Source organism: Typopeltis vanoorti, chromosome 19, assembly GCF_054136105.1.
Source record: "Typopeltis vanoorti isolate ZY-2024b chromosome 19, IOZ_Tvanoo_1.0, whole genome shotgun sequence".
Taxonomy (NCBI): Eukaryota; Metazoa; Arthropoda; class Arachnida; order Uropygi; family Thelyphonidae; genus Typopeltis; species Typopeltis vanoorti.
Window position 1 is genome coordinate 21,684,036 of NC_143567.1, and position 27,123 is coordinate 21,711,158.

Consider the following 27,123-nt stretch of genomic DNA (forward strand, 5'->3'; position numbering starts at 1 on the left):
TGAGCACAGTAGTCTAGATGGGGTCTTATCAAGGCTCGATACAGAGGAACAATAACCTGCTTGTCATCGTATTCTTCAGCAACCAAGTGATTTGATGAGCTGTTTTGGTCACTTTTGCAATGTGTCCCCTAAATTTCAATTCCTTATCTACCAACACTCCTAAATCTCGTGCCTCATCAATTTCCTGGAGCACGGTTCCACCAATGCAGTAAACTGCCGCCAATCTTTTCACCCCAAAATGCATAACCTTACATTTTGCCACATTAAACTGACATCCATTCTCCTTAGCCCAGACCTCCAATCTATCCAAATCATCCTGCAAAATTTTGACGTCATCTGCATTCACTATTGCCCTACCCAACTTCGCATCATCCGCAAACAAATGAACAGTTCCTCTCAGATCATTTCCTATATCATTTATGAACAAATTAAACAGCAATGGTCCAAGAACAGATCCTTGTGGCACACCACTAGTCACAGGCCGTCTTGTGGACTCTACTCCCGAGTAAACCACTCTGATATCTCTCCGTCAACCACCCTCCTATCCATCTCACCAACCCTATGTCCATTCCCATATGCTGCAATTTACTGATTAGAATTCCATGTGGAATCCTGTCAAAGGCCTTGGCAAGGTCCAGTAGAATCACCGTAAACCCATTACCCTTATCCAGTTCAGCTGTCACTGTGTTATAATACGTGAGCAAGTTACTGAGGCATGACCTACCCTTCACAAAACCATGCTGTCCCCGATACAGTATCCCATTTTCTTCTATCCAATCTTGTATTTTCCTCTTGACTATTTTCTCTAAGACCTTGACAATGATTCCTGATATGCTAATCGGTCGGTAATTTACTACAGCAGTCTTGGAACCACCTTTATGCAGTGGAACTATTTTCCCCTCTTTCCACCCGCTCGGGACTAACCCAGACCCGAGACTCAAATTAAACAAAATGGTCAAGGGTACTGACAATTCTTTAGCTGTTTCTCGTACACCACAAGCTGGTATACTATCCAATCCCACAGATGTATTGACATTGAGGTTATGCAATAGACTACTCGCCTCCACTTCATTAACCACAATTCCCGTATAATCTACTGGTTTATTCGTTTCTGCAATGTCACCACCTGGATGATATACATTTGCAAAGTGCTCACTCAGTAACTCAACTATCTCAACTGATTCAGTTACCTCCCTACCATCGGCATTCTTTAAAATCAATCTGCCATGTACATTTTTCCTTTTACTTGCTACATATCTAAAAAACTGTTTAGGATTCTCTTTAGCCTGCATGGCCAATGTTCTTTCGTAATCCTTTTTTGCTTTTCTTACCACACTCGTCACCCTTCTGGCCTGTGCTTTATACCGTTCACCCTTCTCCTTAAATTCCCTCCATAGTTGTTTCTTTTTTTGCAACTCAAGCTTAATGGTGTTATTCATCCATTTAACCCCTACTTGATTTATTATTCGGACTCTAGGTATACAGTCAGCCATTGCTTCATGCAAGCACTTCTTAACTACCTCCCATGCACTATTAACTTCTAGTCCTTGCAGTTGTGCATGCCATGGCACTGAACCAATCAAACTCCTAAGCTTGTCATACTTTCCAGCCCGATAATTCCACATGTACCCTGTCTTAATTGAAAATTCTACACCTTTAGCCACCTCCCAAGTTAAGACCCTATGATCACTCTCACGGATTGGTGGCAATGTGGTCATATTTTTTACAGCCAAATCCTCAGATGTAATTACTAGGTCAAGCACTCTCTGACCCCTAGTATTTTCCATTACATGCTGTCGCAGATAGTTATCCTTTAATAACCGCATAAAATCCAGTTCCTTCCTCCCGTGTGTCCTCTCCTCACTCCAATCAATGCGACCATAGTTGAAATCTCCCATAATAATCACCCATTTCTTCTATTTGCTTGTGCATACTGTCACCACCATCTTTTCCATCACCTGGTCTATAGCAGCACCCAATTGTATATTTAGTTCTGCTAGCCACAATCTCACACCAAATGGCCTCAAATGTGCTCTTTTCTCTAGCCTGCAATTCAACTTCTATTCTCCTTGGCTGGAGCTCATCAGCTATCATCAACAATACTCCTCCCCCCATTTTATTCTCTCTGTCATTCCTGAACACACTATACCCATCACATTCAATCCCACTAGTTATATCATCTACAGTCAGCCATGTTTCACTAATACCTATAACCTGTGGTCTGGAAGTGCCAACCATGGCCAAAAACTCTTCCTTCTTGTTCCTAATACTCCTAGTATTAGTGTACATGAATTTAAGACCCCCATTAGCCCCAACCCTACCTTGATGCCTTATATTAACTATCCCACTCAGATTTGTTGTCCTTATTTGCTCTGGCATATTATATTCATTCTTACATTCAACTGCCTCCATAAGGACTGTATCTCTACTCCCCCCCCCCCCTAACAAATCTAGTTTCCCTGAATTTGCACATCCACTACATTCAGCAACACTTTCTCAAGTCTTCTTACACCGTAACCATTCAAATGCAAGCCATCCATCTTATATAGATCCTTTCGCCCATCAAACTCACTCCACACATCCACAAATTCCACACCACTCGTCATACATAACCCACGCATAAAGTCATTTGCAATTATAGCCCTCCTTTTAAACATTTCACTGTCATACCGTGGCAAAAGACTAATCATTCTAACTCTCTCACTCTTTTCTTTTGCTACCTCAAACAATTCATTCAGGTCTTCTATCATTTCCATTTTATCTCCTTTCAAATCATTCGTACCTGCCACAACAATCATTTCTTTCACCCTTTCCTTTTGCTCTCTAATAGACGCAGTTACGTCCTTTATGGTCGCACCAGGTTGGTACGATTTTGTCAAATCCTCTACTAACACACCTCGTACTAAGGAGTCTCCATACAGCACTCTATCCTTCATTTTGTTCATGTTCACATTCATACGTCTATTTTTCCTGTCATACCTTTTATTATTGGTTGGTTCATTCAGTCTACTTTTGTTCATGCACTCTAGCTGCTGTTTTGCTCTTTCTATCGCACTATTCAACAACGCGATCTCACTCAATGCATCTATCTCATCTTTTTTGTTCTCTGAGAAACCATTTATACTATCATTCACACTTTCTACATTCACACTCTCACAATTTTCATGTACAACCTTGCCGTTTCTTGTCATATCCCTGTTTCCTTCATTCTGAAGGTTGACAAAAATATCACACTCACGATCCGAAATACACTTCAATTCCGCATTCTCCCTACATTTTCTACACACATTCAATTCTTTATTATCATCTAACCACACTCCGACCGCACTCCGCAAAGCGTACATTTCACAGCTAGTACACTGACTCATTTCTTTTATGCTACCGTTCTTTGATAACGATGGCGAACCTTCATTACTGGCAGCCATTTTCCTTCGCACAGGTGCCATACTTATCTGTGACGTGTTTTGTCAAATTATACCCTAATCTTTAATAATTATTCAATTAATAAATAAGAGGAAAAAAGTACAAACATCAGAACATTTAAGTACTAAATATAATTAAATAAAATGAAATATAACTAAATACAGTAACTTAGCTTCGTTTTGTCTTCCACCGTTACGCGTTCGATTCCGACGGTACCAAAATATATTATATCGCGACAGCAACTAACTTCCAAAAAACAACCACTGAAGTACACTCGTATTCAGAGAAACAATTTAGCACTCAAAAACGTAGAAAAACGGGGAAAAAAAGCGGACTATTCACCGATTAAAAATCACTTTCTTCTGCACAGCTCAAATTCACCGCCACGTTGCTACGGCGATGCTAGCGCCACCCTCAAGTATACTTGAGAAACGGTTGAGAAGAATTGTGGAAGAAAAGCTTGGTGAAGAACAAGCTGGATTCAGGCCAAATAGAGGCTGTCAGGATCAGATCTTCACTTTACGACAAATAGTTGAGAAAGCATGGGAATATAACAGATCTGTATTTAAGTTTTGTCGATTTGGAAAAGGCATATGACAATGTGCCAAGAGAGAAGCTATTCAATATGCTACAATTATATGGTGTCAATGGGGCATTATATAATAATACTTAGTCTTTATTTGAATTGTAAGTCAGCAGTTAGAATTGAAGGAAGTACAGGAAGATGATTTAATGTTAAATCTGGAGTGAGACAAGGATGTACATTATCCCCTCTGTTATTCATTATCTATATGGATCACATTATGAAGGAAAGTGGTATTAAACATGATATCAAAATTGGAGATGTTAATGTCAGCTCTTTGCTTTATGCAGATGATGTTATACTTCTAAATAAATCCACTACAAGTCTGCAAGATTCTCTGACTAAATTGAATAACTGTTGTAATAGATATGGTATGACGGTCAGCAATAAAAAGACAAAGGCAATGAAAATAGGCAGAATCATTGCAAATGTCAACTGTGTTGTGAATGGAGAACCTGTGGAACAAGTAAAACATTTCAGCTACTTAGGTATGATTTTTAGTGAAGATGGTAAATTAAATATAGAAATAGACAACAGAATCAGCAAAGCTGGTATGATAGGACGTCAATTGAATAAATGCATATGGAATAAGAGAGAAATTAGTCGGAACACTAAATTAGCTGTATATAAGACAGTGTTCAAACCAGTTTTAACTTATAGAGGTGGGTCAGAAATAAAACACTTGACTAGAGACCGCAGATATGAGAGTCCTGAGAAAGATTAGAAGCATGAACAGATGGTATCAATGGCAATATCGTATTAAAAACGAGGATATTAGGAAAGAACTTGACATTGTCAACACCCAGGAATGCGTTAGCAGAGCTAATCTGAGGTGGTATGGTCACTTAAACAGAATGGGTGAAGAAAGATTAGCAAAACAAGTGTTCTCTGCCAGGTTGGCAGGAAAACGACCCAGAGGATCGATATGGTACAAAGTGCCTTAGACGATAGAAATATAAGATCTGATAATGTTGGAGTCTTGACAAGTAACAGACTGATTTGGAGGAAAATTGTAGATAGGAAGTTAGTAATGATATAATTTTTTTCATGTAGTACTATCATATCCTGTACACCCCTTGAGGGTACATGGCAGGAATTTGATGATGATTAATAGACAAAAAATGTGCTCTGTCCGGGTTGCCATTTCACAGTCTCTTTGTTCGCGGTAAGTAACTCTGTGAACATTCAAATCCGTTTTATTTTACCTATTGGCCATAAAAATTTTAGTGGGTCACGAAGATGAAGTATAAAATAACTAGGCCACGGAAAAAAAAAGTTTGGGAAACCTCTTGCTCTAGTACATAAATATAAAATATTTTTATAATTTAGTCCATTAACAGTTGCATAAATTCCATCTCCCTTCTTGTTTGTTTGTAAATAAAGTAGTGGTAAACACTGTGAGGAGATAGAGTTGGTAATTCAAATGTTACTCTTGACAGATAGAGGTGCTAGTTGTATGTACTACACAAGGCCACAACGCATTCTAACAAGCGTCTTTTGTGTCTTCACACAAAGATGCTTGTTAAGTGGTTGAAGTCAATGTCTTAGTGTGCAATGCTCTCAAGTATGTTCACAAGATAGAACAATGATCCTAGGTGCATGAGGTAACACTGCGAGCAACTGTTATCGTGGCCTTAGGAAAGCCTATGGCACCCTACCGTACCAGGCTGTCACAAGAAGATCTGCATTTTGTGTGGGGTGAGATCACCTGGATGATAGTTGCTGTACAGGATGATACAATTTCAGATGAACATGTTGAACTTGTTCAGGGACTCCTTACGGTTGATCGGTGATGGGCTTTACACCATTTGGCACATCTTAATCTGGCGCTGGTGAGGTGGGAAATGTAACTGGTAAGGTCCCACAGACCCACACAAATAATGTAGCGTGTTATAGAAAACCATATCTTTTTAATCAATATTAGTGGATTCTTCCTCACAGTCTTGTTCTGTATCAGACTCATGGTTACTGACTAATTCTAAATCAATTTCACTATCATCGAGGAGCTAAATGGCTCCTCGTCTGTCAAAGCATCATCTTTAAGTTGATGTGACCTCTGTTCTTCCTGCTCGTGACTCATCTGGTAAAAAAAAAATATATTATTCTCAAAATACCCTCTAAAAATTTACAAAAAGGTATTTGCTTATAGTTGATATGTAAAAATACAGAAGACAGCAGTAACGATAATATTTTAGTAGAATATACATGAAAACAACTTGCATTTCAGAAGTAAATATAGTCATACTTTTGGTAAGGTGGGTCTGGTGGACCCCAGCACACTAAACTTGCTTGCACGCAACAGCCTGTCATCTATGGCGTCGAGTAGTGGGTTACGGGAGGGAAAGCTATACTGAGGCATGACTCACTGCCATGCATTGTTAAAAAGTTAGTCAATTTAAAATCTTTGGGGTCTGTGACACCCCACCTTACTAATGCCAGGTTAAAAGAGAGGCTTGGTATGTGCAAAATTTCAGCTCATTTGTTCTACATCACTTGAATGAGATGCAAAAATGGCTCAGATATGCAGTTGCTAAGCCCCATCTAGAATGATACAAAAATGAATGAGATGCATTCTTGAATTGTATTGTAGGCCATTGATGGAACTTGGGCAAGGGCTTATGAGCCTGAACTGAAGAGACAATATAACAAATGATGCCATTCAGGATCAACTCCATTTGAAAAAACTTTGCCAGGAACCCAGCAAAGTTAGTCATGCTGCTAGTCGCTTGCATTGTTCAAGGTGTCATTCTTCATTATTCTATGCTCCAAGAGCAAACTGTTAATGCACAGTACTATCAACAATTTCTGGAGCACCAAGAAGAAACTGACCACAATTTTTCACGAGTTCTTCACTGTGTTTGTTGCACAACAATGCATGATGTCATGTGTCAAACATGTGGCAATGGGAAGTATTGGAGCATCCTTCATATTCCCTGGATATGAGTCCTTATGACTACAACTTTTATCCAAAATGAAAGAACTCTTCAGAGGTCTGCACTATCACTGATATCAACAGGTAATACACTTCTGATGAAATTCAGTGACCCCCAAAAATTTGGAAACACGTGCAGAACATTACATTAAAGGTATGTAATTGTATAGACTTGATAAACTACTTTACATTTTGTGCACATGCTGCCACTACTTTATTTACAATCCTCGTATAAATAAAAAGAAAATCTGACTATATCCTTAGTGTTCTTGTTACACGTTCTTTACCCATTTCTTTAAGTGTGAAGGTGCAAAAATGAATTACAGAAATAAATCATTAATTTTATGTCCTTTAACAATAAATAAGTATACACCATTTCTTTAATATAAAAAAATTCAGTAACGAATTTTTTTTTTTAATTATAATAAATATTTTATTTGGGCAGGGGATACTTCCGTAACAGTTCATTGAGTTGTTGTGATGTCATCTCATTCAATTTAGCTCCAGGAACCAAATATGATTTAGATTTCCTTTCTTCTGCTTTTTTCTGAAAATAAATATAACAAATTATTGAAAGTAAAATAAAAACTCATCATCATAACAGTTAATCAGAGACCACAAATATAACATTTGAGAAAAATTAGCAAAATCATACAAAAAATGAAGATATCAAAGAAGAAATTTAATGTCAGCAGAGTTTATCAAAGGTTCACAATTAAACAGAAGAACAAGAGAGGAAAGATGATGTTAGAACAAAGACTGAAATAAAAGATCTGACAATAATCCATTATTGTCAGATCTTGTATTTCAGTCATTTTTAGTTTACATTATCACCAGCTTTTCTGGAAGAAATGTAAACATGTAAAACAATCATTATGCCATTTGATGAGTCATATCAGGAATTTGTTGATGATGATAAATGCTTTCTACAGGTTTCTTGGGGGAAGGGGGGGGGTGCTTCTGGTTTGACTCTTACAAGTGAGACCAACGAAGACATGCTGAACCACAAATTTTTAAATGTTCCTATACTCATATTAGTAATCTATTCTGCAGGAATAAAAACTATTTTCTTGAGTTATTTTCTACCACCAGTGCAAGAGACTAGTTGACTCACTTCCAAGGGATATTTAAACCGAGTTTTTATCATTTGATTGTGTGACTTACAATTGTTTTATTCCGAACTAATAAGTTCAGACACGTCCTAGTAAATTTCTAAAAAAAAAAAAAAAATCATGCAAAGAAAAAGTCTAGTGATGTTTCCAAATTAAGCATTCCTTCTTTGATGTAAATAATGTTACTCCAGCCTTTAGAGGGCACATTGGGTTGTTAGGACACAATTCTTTTTTGATTACGATTTGAAATGTTTCTACAACTATCTAGTTTGGGTCAGTATTAGATTTTCACTTTAATACAGTGGAGAAATCATGGGAACATAACTATCAGTATTTTAAGTTTTGTAGAATTAGAAAAAGCACATATGACAAGATGCAAAGAGTTAGAATCTTTTCAAAAAGCTACAGTTATATGTACATTGTAAAGTAACAATACATAGTACATATATATTTGATATTGTAAGTCAGTGGTTAGAACTGAAGGAGTTACAAGAAGATTGATGTAAAATCAGGTGCAAGACAAGAATGCACACTATCTCCATTGTTATTCATCATATTATGAAGGAAAGCAGCAGTATCAAAGATGGAGATATCCAACTTAGCTGTTCACTTTATGCAGATGATGTTAGACTTCTAAAATCCAGTATAAATCTTTAGGATCCACTGAATAACTGCTCTAATAAATTTGGTATGAAAATAAGCAGGAGAGGAGAGCATGGGAAACTACATTTTTAATGAAGAACCTACAGACTAAGTATGACACTTCAGCTATTTAGTCAATGTGAAGATGATTAAATAGACAATAGCAGACAAGGCATTGTTAAAAAACAAATCTTACTTATTGATCTCAGTGTAAGGTTAGAAATAAAGTAGTTGATCAAAGAGAGCAACAATCGACTGCTTTATTTCTAACCTAAGATGTCAGCCATACAAAACAATACTGTAAACAGAAAGGAGACTAGGCATGTCACATGTATGATTTTGTTTTCTGGATTGTTTTAGATTTAAAAAAAAAAATAGGTTTACCAGTCTTCAGAGTTTATTTTACACTTGTTTTCTAATGATGTCAAATAATTAACAGTGAAATAGGTTGTTATTTCTTTAAATTCTATCAAAGATATTTTTGATGTCTAGAATTCTGCTCTTTCATAATCTGTCTGCATCATATTTCCTTCAAAAAATAATGGTCAGTTTTAATGTCCTTTATTCATAAATGTCCCTCATAGACAGCTTTACTATATCTAATTCAAGCAGAATTTCCTCCAGATATCTCTGCCCGATTTCAGTTGATTGCAAACTCATTCTATTTTCTTTGTCAAAGAAAATATAATGGTTACAAAAGGAGTACAGTCATGTCCCCCTGCCACCCAGCAAACTTTTTATGGAGACATTTGAAAAGAATGCTAAACTCCCCCCCCCCCCCCCCCCAAAAAAGACTGAGGCTATGTTATGCAGACAATGTGTTTGCTATTTGGCCATATATTCTGGACACCTTAAACATTTTCCTTTCCTATTTGAATAGCCAATCTCCAACAATCCAATCCACAACAGAAATAGTAAGTAACAACAGATACCCAGATACCCTGGTTACAAGACAACCAAATGAAACTAAAGATACATCTATAACACACAGGTAAATACAACCATGAACAGTCACATCCTCCTCCTCCTCCCCCACTCCCAACAATACGACAATGTAAAATGCAAGTGACATCTCTAACGTTGAGAGATTTCCATATATCACTTAATATTATCATCAAATTCCTGGTATATAGCCTCAAGGAGTGTGCAGGATATGATAGTACTACATGAGAAATTTACATTATTACTAACTTTTTACTTTTTATTATTTTTTTATTTTATTTATTAACTTTTTATTATTACAAACTGATTTGTTACCTTGACAGGTAACAAATCAGTTTGTTACCTGTCAAGACTCCAATATTATCAATCTTATATTTCTGTCTTCTAAGGCACTTTTTACTGTATCAATCCACCTATATCTTGGTCTTCCTCTGGGTCGTTTTCTTGCCAACCTGGCAGAGAACACTTGTTTTGCTAATCTTTCCTCTCCCATTCTGTTTAAGTGACCATACCACCTGAGATTAGCTCTGCTAATGCATTCCTGGATGCTGACAATGTCAAGTTCTTTCCTAATATCCTTATTTTTAATATGATATTGCCATTGATGCCATCTGTTCATGCTTCTAATCTTTCTCAGGACTCTCATATCTGTGGTCTCTAGTCTTTGGTCAAGTGTTTTATTCTGACCCAGCTCTCAGATCCATAAGTTAAAATTGGTTTGAACACTGTCTTGTATACATCTCTCTTATTCCATATAAATTTAAGTTGACTTCCTACCATACCAGCTTTGTTGATTCTGTTGTCTATTTCCATATTTAATTTACCATCTTCACAAAAAAATTGTGCCTAAGTAGCTGAAATGTTTCACTTGTTCTATAGGTTCCCCATTCAAAATGCAGTTGAAATTTTCAATGTTTCTATCTATTTTCATTGGCTTTGTCTTTTTTAATGCTGACCTTCAATACCATATCTATTACAATAGTTTTTCAATTTAGTCGGGGAATCTTGCAGACTGGAGTGGATTTATTTAGAAGTTTAACATCATCCGCATAAAGCAAAGAGCTGAGTTATCATCTCCAATTTTGATATAAGATTTAATACCACTTTCCTTCATAATATGATCCATATAGATAATGAATAATAGAGAGGATAATGTACATCCTTGTCTGACACCAAATTTAACATTAGACCACCTTCCTGTACTTTCTTCTATTCTAACTGCTGACTCAAAGACTAAGTATTGTTTGATATAACTGTAGCATTTTGAATAGCTTCTCTCTTGGCACCTTTGTCCTTGGTTTTTATCCTTGATCCTGGCAAATGGATGACTACAACAGTTTTTCAGCATTTAATCAACTTTGTGACCATTGTATTTATATTTGTTTTGATGTGTCTAGCTCTGAAGAAGCCGCCAGTTCTCTTTTAGGTGGCGAAATTAGTTGGTGTAATTTATTTACTTAGGTTTCTAGATATTGTTTTTAGTCATAAAACTTTATGAATCTCTTTACTAATGTTCCAGTGGATAACGTGTTAAGACTTATGTCGATGATGTCTTCATTATTTGGAAACATGACCTCGCAAATCTAGAACAATTTCATTCTCTCCACGGTTTTAAACCAACAATTAATTTTGCACTGGAACTAGAAAAAAATGGTAAACTCTCATTCATGGATTAAGAAACTTGTTAATGGTGTCACTCTGGAGGTGTGTATCATCTACACCCTCAAGAATCAAGCTTGTTCAATTTTACAAAATACGAATCAACTTTAGACAGAATGTCAGGTACTTGATCCAAATGGTTATTCAAAAAAAAAAAAAAAAAAAAAAAAACTGACAAAATTTTGTTTTCATCCCTCTTTCCATAACCTGAACATCCAGTACAGAAATTCAATCACTGTTATATACATCAGCAAAAGCCATAACATGAGAATGATTTTTATGCTGATTCATATTGTACACAGCCTCTTCAGCTCTGTTAAGGACAGTACCTCATTTTACAAACACCTGGGAGTGAATACCATGCTCATGTGGTCTGGCCCATATAGGGAAGATAAGCTATGGATTTGAGGTAAGAAAGAAAGAACGTGTTGGAGATGAGCATAAACAAAAGAATGATCTGGTCTGGCCAACCATGCAGTAAACTGGGATATTTCCACCATATACTGTATTTAGAAAAAAATTTCAGACTTCTAAAAGAATCCACTAGTTATCCATTCGCATGGGTCTTTGAACAGGACTTACATTAAATGATATCTGCAAATCTCCTATAATTCCTATAACATCTCAGAATTTCAGTTTTGCCAACAGTCACAGCTAGTCTTTTTTCTGATGACAAATGCATGGCATGAAACTTTGCATTCATATTTAAGATGAATCTTATTTTCTTCTACGATTTTTTGGCATTTGTGTAACTGTGTTTCTGTTTTTATATTTTTAATGCTTTATTATAAGCCCTGACAAAGCCACCAGCTTTTCAGTGGGAATAAAACTAGTCAGTCATCTATAAAATATTCTTGTTTATTCTTCAACATTTTTCTAGTAAAAAAAACCAAAAAAAACCCGCACCTTATAAAACTGACAGTATTGGAGTTGTGACAAATAACACATTAATTTGGAGGGTAATAGTGACTAGAAAGTCAATACTATAACAGTTTATATCATTACTATCATAATAGTAATGATATAAACTGTTATATCATTACTATCATAATATTGCATACACCAGCTGAGGATAAATTAAGGAATTTGATAATGATGTTTCATGCATGACAATCTGGGAAACATTACACAATGAAATATCCATCTCATATCCAGAAAATACATCTTGGCCATAGGTAAGCAGCTGGAACTTTACCATTAGTTTAGTGCACCTTTCTCCTCGCTTTCACTGCTACATTTTTTTCCCCCAATGACAGTGCACAAACATTACTTGTAATGGAGTTCACAATAATAGAAACTCTCATTTATGAGAATACAACATTCAAAGAACAGAAGGAAGCAATCTCCAACACTACTTTTCTGTAAATGTAAAATGGTACTGTTGTCCAGCACACTTGGTGATACATCTTCCTCTCTAATAGGTGATATGTATGCAGAATTTTTGCAAAATAATTCTCTTAGAGAATATTCACTGTGATTGTGGATGTACCACAAGCATGATGGCAGTGCATTTGTAATCATTTGGGCAAAAGGAATGTCATGCAGTTATTTGTATGAGCATTTTACTAACTGATTAATTAACTGCAGTTTTTTTTTTTTTTTTTTTAACAAAATTGGCTACTACAGTTCAGATACCATTTTTTTATATACTCTTATACATGAGTGCAAGGTAGATACCAGAGGCAAACTACTTTAGCAAATGTTCAATGCTGCAAAATACGTAACAGAGACATCGGTTTTAAGATACAAAAGTTGACATTAGAACATTTTCACACCCTCTTAATTATGAAGATAATTTAAAAGATCTAAAGGTAGGAAAAAAGGAAACAGGAACCAGGGCCTATTCCCAGAAGTTGATAAAGGCATGGTGAGTACAAAAATGTTTTTCTAGAGCAGGTGGTGAAAACAAACTGAATAAGGTTATGGAGAAGTATGAGAGTTGTTGCCACATTAGAGCATGCTTCTGCAATGAGTGTTTATTTCATAAATGTCTGCTGATCATGGTAACACACTAATAAAAAGCATCATCACACTTTTTTTTTTTTTTATTAGTAATGATATTATTATCTTAAAATGTATTTATAACATAAAACTTTTTTTTTTTTTTTTAATGAGAAACAAGTTAACAATCCTCACCATATGTAGTGTATAGCATTTCTGGAACTTGGAAATTTCCTTTGAACAAAATGACTGATTAAATTCAGAATTTTTCAAACAAGCAAAGAGATCCATCATTTCACTTAAACAGCATACATCTATAACATAACAGCATTTTAAAAGAAATTATATTAGATGTAAATTTAACCTGTAAAAAATATATTTTAAGTGATAACAACTGAAAACAAATTTTAAAATAAAAAAAATTATTTAATTCTAGAATGGTAACATTGGTGTAATGATTAACCAGTTGAAAATTTGTAGAAAGAAAGAAAACCTTTGACAAGATAGAAACACAAGATGAAATTAGTGAAGATATTTTTGAATTTTATTAATGCACAATATACACTTAATACAAAATGCAATAAATTTTCACTTTCTCAGAAATAGAGCTATAGTTTCTATTTAGTGTATTTGTTACCACTAAAGTGCAGAAATCAGTTATTCTACAGATTATCTAGGGTGATCCGTTAACGTGCAGAAAATTGTTTAATTTCTCAAATTACCTAGGTAATCTGCAAATTACCTAGATAATCTGCACATTACCTACTAGGCACTCGTTAAAGTGAAAATAAGATCTTCACTGGAACAACAGCAATTAAAAAACTGTAATACAAAAAATCAAACAGTTTAAAATATTATTACAATTAAGGAAACGAATTTGCAAAACATATGATAAAATTGTTTACTTATTAGTGCAATCTAAAGATTGGTGACACTTTGAATTACATAGCAATTGGTTTTTGCAACAAGCACACCTATTTGTGGTACATTTAGATTTACAGTTACATTTTCTGAAACCCTGCCCAGTACCAAGGGATTGTTTTATTGCTGTTTGACGTAAAGATATTTCTACAGCAGCGACATCTTCTTTCGACGACAAGACACTGGCAAAACCAAACTAAAAGTGGAGGGAGAGGGGGGAAGGAGTAGGGAAAGGAAATGAGAGATACAAACTTTTGAACTTTAACGATACGGAAGCCGTTAATGTGCACGTTACCTAGGTAAAATGCGGAAAACTCTTGATTCCGCACGTTAACGGAGCAAATCAGTTAATCTGCAGATTAGCTAGGTAATGTGCACATTAACGGCTTTCGAGCTTTAGCGGTAACATATTTACCCCATCAATTAACCATGGATTATATACCATAGTTGCAATGTAATTCAAGGCTTGATCTATTTACTTATTTACCTCTAGTTGATCAAGAATTTCTAAGAGCAGGCATCCAAAATTTGACACAGTAAGCCACACCATATTCAAATACTATCTGCTGAATTTACATGCTACTCGACATGCTACTATGAAGTAGCAAATGGTGAAGCAATTTATAAAAAATAAATAAAAAAACTGGCTCGAGTTCCCACGTACAATTCAATTTTTTGGTACAAATTATATTCAAAATTCTCCATTTTCAGATTTTATTTTTTCACCTGTCTATTAAGCTACAAGCCAAAAGCTGCCTCGTACCATATCATTAATGTATTTTCTAGAGTACTATCAAGAAAAAAAAAATTGTTACAATTATTTTTATTATATATGTTTAAAAATTTAATTTAAATGACTTAACACTGAGATAATAAGATTTAATGAGAATACTACTAGTTTCGTGGGTAACCCAACTTCTTCAGGAGTCAAAGTACAAAGAAATATACAAAATAATCTGACAGAAACATTACATAATAACAACAACAGGTCTACTACAAACTGTAGTACAGTTTAAATTGGAATCCGCACTACAGCTCCAGCTGTATGTTTATGCGTGCGTGTGAAATCGCGAAAACGCCAGCACTGGACAGCAGACCTATGTGAATCTGGCAAGCTGTAGCTAAGGCTGCTATTCATGTGGGTTGAATCTAGGGTAATTTCTTTTGACTCAAGAATACGTCTTTCAAGTTCATCATAATATTTGTGAATATTAGAAGTTTGAGACCAGTCTATTTCATGTTAGTGGCCTTCATCAGAGTTTATAGAGAACAAGTATTGAGAAACTTCTTTTTCACTGTCAACAAACTAATGAAGATTCTACTACCCCAAGAGCTTACATCTCCTTGCTTTTCATTAGTTCCCTTTCCTCCAAACTGGCTAAAATTTTAAAAAAGGTCAACATCAAAACATGTTTTTCTACTTTACTTAAACTCCGTTCTATCCTTCCTTAGTCAACCTAAAGAAAAACATCATCTTCAGTTCCCAGAAGTATACAAGATTATTTGTAATTGTGGAAAACCTTACTACGGACAGACTGATAAATCTATCCTTCTCCAGGTTGAAGAGCACAAAAGAGACATTTCGTATAACAGAATCTGAGCCAGCGCTCTCACTGTCTGGTTCTCTATAAACTCTGATGAAGGCCGCCAACATCAAATAGACTGGTCTCAAACTTCTAATATTCACAAATGTTATGATGAGCTTGAAAGACGTATTCTTGAGTCAAAAGAAATTACCTAGATTCAACCCACATGGATAGCTCTGCTGTCCAGTGCTGGCGTTCTCACGATTTCGCACGCATAAACATACAGCTGGAACTGTAGCGCGGACTCCAATTTAAACTGTATTACAGATTTTTAATAGATCTGTTGTTGTCGTTATGTTGCTATTAGAGTATTCGAGGGCTAGGGGTGAGTCTTTCCTATCTTGCTAAGTCATTTCGTCTTATGCAGCCACCGAAGGAGGCAAGCTAGCTTCAATAGGTGCCGGTCCCAAGCCCGGATAAATGCAAGGGTTGATGTCAGGAAGGGCATCCGGTCGGAAAACTTCAGTGCCAACTCAAACTATGATTATGAGTCGAAGAGAAAATGATATAAGGGCTAGGGCGTACCCCTTAAGCGATGTGCAGCCACATCGCCCTACAGCTGTGAGAAGTGGACGAGGGCTACTGCATCAAGGCCGGGTGCGGTTAAAGAAGCAAGCCCAGCAGGTGGAGAGGATGTTGCGAGTGGGAACACTGAATGTTGGAAGTATGACTGGAAGAGGAAGAGAGGTGGCAGACATGATGAGGAAGAGGAAGTTGGACATTTTATGTGTGCAGAAGACAAGGTGGAAAGGCAAAGGAACTGGGAGATGGATATAAATTGTTCTACTCTGGAGCAAATAACGAGGGAAGAAATGGTGTAGGAATTGTGGTGTGTGGCAGAATGAAGGGTGAAGTACTGGACGTGGGTAGAAGGAACGACAGGATCATGCGAATGAAATTGGGTCTTGGAGAAGAGCGGGTGGTCGTATTATGTGTATATGCCCCGCAAGTTGGCTGTACAGCAGAGGAAAAAGATGAGTTCTGGAACGTGTTAGATGAAGAAATGAGGAAATTGGAAGAAAATGAGATGGTGATTGTTGGAGGACTCTTGAACGGGCACATAGGAAGACAGAATAGAGACTGTGAAAGGGTGCATGGTGGCCACAGAGTGGGAATGATGAACCAGGAAGGAGAGAGGGTTGTGGACTTTGCAGTAGCGTTTGATCTGGCAATTGTGAACTCGTTTTTCTTTAAGAGGGAAGAACATTTGATAACATTTAGAAGTGGTAACAACAGCTCACAAATTGACTATATTTTGACTAGAAGAAAACATCTTAAGGTTGTGACAAATTGTAAAGTAATTCCAACAGATCAAGTAGCACAACAACACCGACTACTGTGCACAGACTTTAAAATAAGATCGAAGATAAGAACTTCTAGTTGCCATGGGATGAAGACAATTAAGTGGTTTCGCTTAAAAGAGGAGAGTGTGAGGAATCGTTTTAGGGAGAGAGTGTTAGAGAGGATTTCGGATGGACTGGAAAGTGGACAAGATTGGTGGAAACATAATTCAAAAGTAATCCTGAGCTGTGCAATCGAGGTGCTTGGTGAGACATCTGGAAAGATTAGAGAGCAGAAGGAGGGTTGGTGGTGGAATAATGATGTACAAGTGGCAGTGACAGCTAAGAGGAAGGCAAAGCAGAAGTGGGATGAGTCAAGAGTGGAAGAGGACAGAGAGGTGTACAAAGAGAGAAAGCAAGAAGCCAAGAGAGTTGTGGCACAGGCGAAGGCCATGGCATATCAAGATCTGTATGATCAATTAGAAACAAAGGAAGGACAGAGAAAAATTTACCAACTAGCGAAATGTAGAAATATAGCAGCTAAGGACATCTTATATGTGAGGCAGATCAAAGATGCTGAAGGAAGAGTATTATGGAGGGATGTGGACATAAGAAACAGATGGAAAATATACTTTGAGGGACTTTTGAATGAGGAAAATGCAAGGACTCATAGAGGAGATGGGCAGCCTTCTGAGGGGATGGTGCAGAACATCAGTAGAATGGAAGTGACGGAGGCCATGAAGAGGATGAGGAATGGAAAAGCGGTGCGCCCCGACAGAATTCCAGTGGAGGCATGGAAGGCACTGGGGGAAGAGGGAATTGACCTGCTGTGGGACCTGTTCATGAAAGTTTGCCAACAGGAAAATATACCCGAGGAATGGAGGGAGAGTACTCTTGTTCCCATCTACAAGGGTAAAGGGGATGCACAAGACTATAAAAATTACAGAGGAATAAAGTTGATGTCCCACACAATGAAGATCCTAGAAAGGGTTCTTGATGGTAGATTGAGGGAGGAGGTGGGATTGCAAAGGAACAATTTGGCTTCAATTTGGTAGATCAACAACAGATGCTATCTTTGGGTTACGACAGATGATGGAAAAATATCGAGAGAAACAAAGGGAGCTACATCTGGTATTTATTGATATGGAGAAAGCATACGATAGAGTGCCAAGGCAAGAAGTCTGGAGGTGTCTGAGGGAGAAGAAGGTGCCGGAGAAATATTTCAGGTTGGTGCGGGAAATGTACAGAAATGTGAAGACAAGTGTTCGGACCTGTTTGGGACAGACAGAAAGTTTTCAAGTAACAGTTGGCTTGCATCAAGGGTCAGCATTAAGTCCGTTTCTGTTTAATATTGTGATGGAGGTGGTAACAGAGGAGGTGAGAGAAGATGCACCTTGGACAATGTTGTATGCAGATGACATCTTGCTGTGTGTAGATTCAAGAGAAGAAGCGGAAACTAAACTGGAAAGATGGAGAAAAGTACTGGAAGAGAAAGCTATGAGACCGAGCAGAAGTAAGATAGAGTATATGTGTTGTGCAGTGGGCGGTGGCCAGGAGACAGATCTGGAGCTGGAAGGAAATGTCATAAGGAAGGCGACAGACTTTAGATACTTAGGTTCAACAGTGGAAGAAGATGGAGGAGCTGAGAAGGAAGTGGGATGTAGGATACAAGCGGGTTGGAGGAACTGGAGGGAGATGGCTGGAGTGTTATGCGATAAGAGGGTGCCGATCAATCTGAAAGGCAAAATTTATAGGACAGTAGTGAGGCCAGCTATGACATATGCTATAGAAACTGTGGCCCTGAGGAAAAATAACATCAGCAGGATGGAAGTAGCAGAGATGAGAATGCTTAGGTGGATGTGCGGTGTGACCAGAAAGGATCATCTGAGAAATGACTATGTCAGGGGAACAGTGAAAGTTACGAACTTAGGAGCAAAAATACAGGAGGCAAGGTTGAGATGGTTTGGTCATGTGATGAGGAGGGAGGACGAATATGTGGGAAGAAGGGTCATGCAGATGGATGTGCAAGGAAGGCAGAAGCGTGGGCAGCCAAAGAAGAGATGGAGGGAGCTGGTAGAAGAGGACTTGAAGATGAAGAACTTGGATGTGGTGACAGCCCAAGACAGGAAGGTGTGGAGGAGACTCATAACAAACAGTGACCCCACTTAAGTGGGAGAAGCTGTAGAAGAAGAAGAAGAAGTTGTTGTCATTATGTAATGTTTCTGTCAGATTATTTTGTATATTTCTTTGTACTTTGAAACTTGAAGTTGGATTACCAACGAACTAGTAGTGTCCTCATTAAACCTTATTATTTATTATCTCGGTGTTAAGTCATTTAAATTAAATTAATAAACATGTTGTTAAACTGAGTAAATCTGCATATGAATATTCATACTCTTTATGACGAAATGTCGCAACATCTCATCAAAGAACTCTCAGAAACACTGGCCTTTTTATCAACAGACTGATCTTCTTGAAAAGATGTAAGTGCTATTCAATCATACCTCATTTTCTTGATTTCAAAGAATCCATCAAAACAGCTTGGGGACATAGAATTTACCACAAGGCTAAACTGGAACTTCTTTCAGAACGTATTGTAGACACTAAATGCAGTCTAGCTTCTTTTTTCACCAAGAAGACTTCACTAGAAAACCGCTTAGAGACTTCTTTAGACAATTTGTCATGGAACAACAGAAAAGAAACCAGTGCACTTTTGGTTTCAAGATCCCAAAATGCAAACAGACTTAAACTTATCAAAAAGTTTGATTCTCTTAGACGTACACAGGATCGTTCCTCTTCTACTTATGCTTCCTCCTTTTCTAAAAAAGTAGTTATAAACAAATCTTCACATATCCTCTTATCAGTGGAAGAAAGTGTTCTTGCAAAGGGTCTCAATTTCGTCCTCGCTCCTACTTCCATTTTTCTCACTAAGATAGAAAAAATTGCTTCCTTACTTCCAAACCCAAGATGCAAACCTACTACGGATGGAAGCTATTTTCACAATAAATAATGCAAAACCACCTTCTGAACATTTTGCATAGTGAAAGACTAGCCATTAAAAAAACTGAGGAAGAATAAAGATATTATCATCCTTCCAGCTGACAAAGGAAATGCCACTATCATCTTGAATAAAACGGACTACTGCAATAAAATTCTTGAATTACTAGAGACAGATACTTACTCTGAGCTTAATAGTGACCCCACAAGGGAGTTTCATAACAGGACCAACAATCTTTTAAAATCAACTTCGGAATTACCTAGGAACATCTGCCTTTCGCTCAGATCCGTTCATCCTTTAATCCCACGGTTATACGGCCTTCCTAAGATTCACGAAATCCATACTCCCTTAAGACCAATAGTTGAAGGCATCTACTTACCAACTTACTACTTATCTCACCTCTTCCATAAAACACCTCACAGGCAAATCCTCTTCTTACATAAAGAATTCAGCTGACTTTGTTTCTAAGATCAAAGAGCTCAAACTGAACAAATCAGATTTGATGGCAAGCTTCGACATAGTGTCGCTTTTCATAAATGTTCCAACCCAGGAGGTTCTCACTCTTCTCAAGAGCAAATTATCAAAGAAGTTCTTTGCCTTCCTTACCCACTGTGTCAACTCAGGCTACTTTAGATTCAAGGACAAGATCTTCAAATAAAACTCCAGACTAGCTATGGATAGTCCGCTTTCCCCGGCACTAGCTAATATATTTCTCGAAGACTTAGAAGAAAAAGCGATTTGTTCGGTCACACTAAAACCTAAAATCTGGCTCCGTTATATCGATGATGTGTTTCTTATATGGGAACATGGCCTAGATAACCTCAGTTTTTTTGGATCATCTAAATAACTTTCATCACAAGATCAAATTCACCTATGAGATAGAAGTTAACAATTGTCTTCCTTTTTTAGACATAAAACTATCCAGGTGCTCTGATAACATTAAAATTTCAATCTTTAGGAAGACAACACATACAGACAGATACCTTCATGCATCCTCTCACCACTACCCTCCACCAAAATTTGGCATTATTTCCACCCTTGTACATTGAGCCTTGCACTATGTGCAGGCGCAAACTTGACTTATTTGTCTGTTGCTTACTTGCGAAAAAGATTAAAACCTAGCTTATAAAACTGCTTGGTATCTTTAACATAGTATATACCCAAGGTAAAAAACTTTCTATATATATATAGAAAGTTTTTTTTTTTTTTTACCTGTATAATATATGTTAAAGATACCAAGCTATTTTATATATATATATATATATATAAAATAGCTTGGTATCTTTAATATATATATATATATTATATGCATGTGATCCTTTAACCTACCCACTAATGAAAATTGTGAAGTAAAAACTTCTGTACTTTTTGGTTATATGAATGTTTGGGGTACAAGGATACCAAATAAAGAAATAAAAACATTTCCATTGCTTAAGGGTGATGATAAAGAGGATACAGTAAAAATAAAAATTTCAACATTGCACAAATTCTTCTTCTGTCTGGTATTTTGCAATAAAAAGCAATTACTTTTTCTCTTCTTACAATACTCTGTACCAGAAGAAAGAAAATAAGACATGAAAAACTGTTTCATGTGTTCTATCTAGATATTTCATTATCTATCTGGTTCCAAGCACCACTAAACAGTGCCTGGATCGATACCTTCTTGTTGTAATAAGATGGTCATGTAGACCATCTTATTACAACTTAAAGCAACATAAGAATTTAGGCGAGCTCTGGTGCCTCGCAAGCAAGATATTACATTCTATGGGAATGTTTTCAGTGGGCCACATTATGATGTAAATAAAGTTTATTAAAAAATAAGCAATTAAAACTGACAAGTTTTTGTAAGTTGTCAGGCTTACATCAAGGTTACTAGTACAAAAAAGTTTTACAACAAAAAGACTATAAACAATTAATTACACATATTAGCTTTACACAAATTTTGTAAAACATTTTTTACATCACAGTCATAGTCTTGCATAACCTGAATAAGGATTCACAATAGAGATGGAATATCAGAATGCATGCTACATGAATGTTCAGCCAAGCTGGAAGAACCTTGACCTATTTCTATAACTAGGTCTTAGCTCAGGAAAGATACAAGAATGGAAAAAGAATGTATGATGGTTTCGTTGTGCAAGGGTGGTGCAAAAACTGATGTGAACTACCAACTTATCAGTATTTCTGGAGTGGTGGTGGAAGATTTTAGAGAAGTTGGTAAGAACACATACAGAAATGGGTTAAACAATAGCAATTTGCACATATTTTATAACAATGTTAGAGATGAGTTGGATAAAAGGAATGAATACATTATAATACTGTTGGACTTTGCTAAGGCATTTAATAGAATACAACAATGAAAGGCTGCTACATAAACTGGAATACAATGCTTGACTTGGATACGTGAATGACTGATGGACAGGTATCAAAGTCATATACAGTGGGTGTGAATGTGCCAGATTTAAAGTGACGGAAGATTTTAGGGATCTATTCAATTGATGCATTAACAATATTGGGAAGGATGTGATAGGAGATGTTCAACTGTCTGATGATATCCAGCATTAACAGAATGATTTCAATAGACTGAAAATGTGAGCAAATAATAATGGTTGTCAAGTCAACATTAGTGTAAAGTTATGCACTTTGCTGCAATGAGATCTCCAATGGCATATTATAATGGCAGAGTTATGGTACAAGAAACTGATGAGAATAGGAGTCTTGGAGTTATGGTGGATAGGAATTTGAAGTTCAAAGGTCACATAGCAAAAATTGCAAACACAACTCAGAAGTAATTGCAACATTGAAACGAACATTTACAAGACCACACCTAGACTACTGTGCAGACATTTGGTCATCTGGGTTCAGAGGGGATAAACAAGCTGTGAAAGAATGCAAAGAAGAGTTACAAAGATTATATCAGGATTATGAAGTGTAGATTATGAGGACAGATCGAGAGGGTGTGGACTGCAAACCCCTTAAATAATTCCACTTCAATGTCTCCAGCAACATTCTTAAATCCTGTTTCCTCGTTCACACTTGCAAATCATTTATTGCTATCAGCACGGTTGATTCCTCTGCACTTCCTCTTCTCTCCAGAGCATCAATCACCATTCCTATCGGTGCTCTAAAATGCACCTTCAACCCCTGCTTTATTTTCACGTCTTTCACCATAATATTTCCATACAACATTATATAACTTTCCATCCTTCCACAGCAATCATTCATCTTCAACTCTTCTATCTACCTTCATTTTTATACTTTCAACAGTCAATCTCTTCTCTAAATGACCTACTTCACTTTGCACCCACCTTAATTCTTCCTCAAATTCACTAATTCTTTTCTAACATCCTTATTCATGTTTATATCTTTTAAATCAGCTTCATTTCTCTAGAGTTCCACCATCTTTCACTTCTACCGTGTCATTTATCACTATTATACAACATTTGCTCTACCCCACTTTTGTCCTCCCGGCTATCGATGACTTCTTACAAAAGATCACTCACCTGGTTTCTCATACTTCCCATTGTATCCCTACTACTCTCAATCTCAGTTCACTGACACATCACAACCCAATCAACTTTGCATTCAAGTTGCACTTCGCACATGCTCTTCTTCCACTTTAAAATTCCATAACATAAGTTATGGAATTTTAAACAGATAATATAGATAATTATATAGATAACTATATAATCCAAGAAATACACATAGCATACTTGACAAAACAATTGTACATAAATGAAATGTGCACCACTTATCAATATGCATAAAATAAATGATAATAGTACTTATTTAAGTTAAAGGATATTACATTATATTACATTCCATATTGTTTCTTAGCCGAATAAGAAACTCAAAGAGTTTCATGCTGAATATAGAAACTATATAAAGTTCGGCGATTCCAAGCATAAAGCAAATACCTGGATAGTGCAACACCTGACCCATTTGGTAGTGCAAACAGAGGCAACTCATAGTAAGGGTGGAGATGGCTCCGATCACTATTCTTGGTATTTACCCATAATGTGAACTTAGCTCCTAGGAGCTGTATTACTGTTCTACATTATGATAGAAGGTCACTACCCAGACTGGTTTCAACCTTTATTGAGGTCTCATCAGTGAGTAGGTAGACCTAGTTAATACCAAGTTTGTAGTGAACAGAACTTGCATCCCTTCTATGAGAATTGCCAAGAAGGTGTACTAATAAATTACTAATTATATGAAGAGCCAAAGGCTTTAATCCAACGGCTTAACTTAAATAAGTTCATATTGCCTAATTGAAGCCTTTGGCTCTTCATATAATTGATAATAGTACTTTTTTTTCCCCCATTTCATTTCTGCATGGATCTCCTCATAGTCTTATTTTGGGACTATTCTTTTTTGCTTTCTATATAGCCCACTCTTAGCCAGTCCTATGTTTTTGAACCATGAGTCTCAATGTCCCCACCTCCACAAAGTAGTACTATGGCAAGAGATTAATATTCCACACCTCAGTGGAATATCAATCTCATCATAATACTACTTAATTCTGTGAATTTAATCAATTAATAATGGAAGTAATAACTGGTAACTGAGTCAGCTTATCACTTGGGAAAATTCATTAATTCAGAAACAGCTGTGAGAATCCATAATTGCAAAAAAAAAACTCACTCTGCGACTTGAAACAGGTTCCCTTCTTTCACAGCTATGGAGGTATCCATGGTAGCTATATTTATATATACCACACACACACTCTTTCTCTCTCTCTCCCCCCCCCCTCTCCAAAAATGCTCTTATGGAACTGTTTATGCAAACCTATCGTTCATTAATGCCTGTTGGATATGCCAAACAGTAAATTATCCAGAAGCCATGCACTAGAGACTAAACATGGAACTTTTTCAAGCCTCTCCAAGACAAGAGTTCAGACTTGAACTCCAGTCCACACATTTTTTTCAATGAGTGTGCACAGAGTCTTTCCATTCCCATCTTTATGTGAGTAAATTTTATGTTTAGTCATTTTCTGTTTACCAAAGTTGAATATATTTATTGAAATTTAATTTTTAAGTGAAGCTCACAAAACTGAAATAAGTGATCACAATTGAGTGTTGAACAGGATAAAACTGAACTTCATATTGAAAAGAAGGGTGCATAAGAACGTTTTGAAATGAATCAAAGTAGAACAGCTATCAGATGTGAACTGTAGACTCAAATACACAAACATTATTCAAGAAAAACTGAGAATTTACAAACAAGTACCAAACCTTGGAGATTCAGTGGCAACCCTTAAAGAAAACTGATTGATTCAGCCAGAGAGGCATGTGGTGAGATAAAATTAAAGAGGCAGTCAAGGAAAAGAAGAGAGCATATCAAAAGTTACTGCAAGTAAGTCAGCTTGTACTCTCAGGGAATACAGAGAAAAATGGAAGAAAGCAAAGCATTATGTAAATTATTATTATTTCATGACACCTGCAAGGAGTCCAAAGACTCATCGAGAGAGGGCATCTACTCTACAACTCTCCATCCCCACCACTTCCATCCACCTCCATCATCTACTGCCCACTACCACCACTAGTATGTTTTGTGTGTAAATTACATGTGTCCTGAATACCCGATTTGTCTTTATGCAGGATGAAAAACCCTGCTACCTCTGTATGAGGTCAGCTAACTCACATTACATTCAATTGAAAACAATCCATATAAAAAAACCTCCAATCGAAGGGTGCAATATACCGTCGTTCTTCCAACTGTACTATAGAGGCATGAATTAGCTAAATCAGATAAAAGTCATTGGAATACTTTGGTAAGAACATTGAAAATAAATAGCAAGAAGGTGGTAAAATATTCTGGAAGCTATTGAAAAAGCTCAGAAATGGATGAAGGAGTACTGTAAAAGGAGCATAAAAACTGAAGATAATGATATTCTTGATGTATCGTGTAATTACTTTAAAAGACTGCTAAATGAAACAAGCAGTAACAGCATGGTGGTAGAAACATTCATATTGTAGAAAGTCAGAGCCGTATTCATGGGTGTGTCAACTGTGCGGTGGCACAGGGCCCCACGCCATTCTATTATTCGATGAAATAACATTAGGATAAACAGTAATTGGTATAGGGAATAAATTTTAAGATCGTAGCACTAGAGTGGTAGTATTTGAAACTACTCTAAGATATATAATAATATCGTATAACATTTTTAAATGCACTAAAAGAATTATCTAAAACTGCATCAGATAATACTATCAAAGTAGAAGTGGTTTCAATATATGAACAAACAGATTCATTTGAGTTTATACTAAGCCTTGTAATTTGGTATGAGCTTTTGTCAAAAGTTAATTTAGTAAGTCAAGTATTACAAAATGCAAAAATTCCCATTACGTAGCAACTAAGCATATTAAAGAGTTAGTGCAGTACTTTGAAGAGCAGAGAATATCAGGATTTGATAGCTGTTTTGAGATTGCTAAAGAACTGTCAAATCTATTAGAAATAGAAATTAAATTTAAAGAAAGTCGAGTACGTCGAAGAAAATTAATTTTTGATTATGAAACGCCTGACGAATCACATATAGGTGATAAGAAAGATAATTTTAGGATAAATTTCTTTTTTGTAATTTTAGATACTGCTCTACAATCTGTCAAAAAATATTTGAATTGTATGAAATTCACGAAAAATCATTTGGATTTCTTTATGATATGAAATTAATAAGAAAAAGGACAGAAAATGAATTAAAATTTTGCTGCAAACAGCTGCATCAAAAATTAAATACAGATATTGATGAATCTGAATTGTACAATGAATTAATTATTTTTAGAAATATTGTTCCAGAAGATGCACCCATTAATATTTTAAAATTCATAATTGCAAATAATTTGTCGGTTTATCCAAATATTACTACGACATTTAAAATATTATTGACCAGTCCAGTTACAGTCGCATCAGCAGAAAGGTCATTTTCCAAATTAAAATTAATAAACACCTATTTGTGATCTTCTATGTCTCGAGAACGTTTGTCATCCCTGGCAATAATATCTACAGAGCATGAAATTGCAAAAAATTTGAATTTTGATAGCGTTATAAATGATTTTATTGATAAGCACATTAGGTTAAATAAAATGTAATATATTAAGATTTCTT

General features: G+C 36.2%; 1 protein-coding gene across 1 annotated transcript in view; it reads right to left on the bottom strand.

Moving 5' to 3' along the window:
* Positions 1-7,267: 7,267 nt before the first annotated feature.
* Positions 7,268-27,123, bottom strand: part of LOC150095903 (small ribosomal subunit protein mS37) — a 32,994-nt gene continuing 13,138 nt past the window's right edge. The window contains exons 2-3 of the mRNA XM_090409414.1: positions 13,430-13,548; positions 7,268-7,485 (exon numbers count right to left, since the gene is read on the bottom strand). Coding sequence (XP_090265540.1) covers positions 7,372-7,485; positions 13,430-13,548 — 233 coding nt within the window. The 3' untranslated portion in view covers positions 7,268-7,371. The remainder of the gene's footprint in view (positions 7,486-13,429; positions 13,549-27,123) is intronic.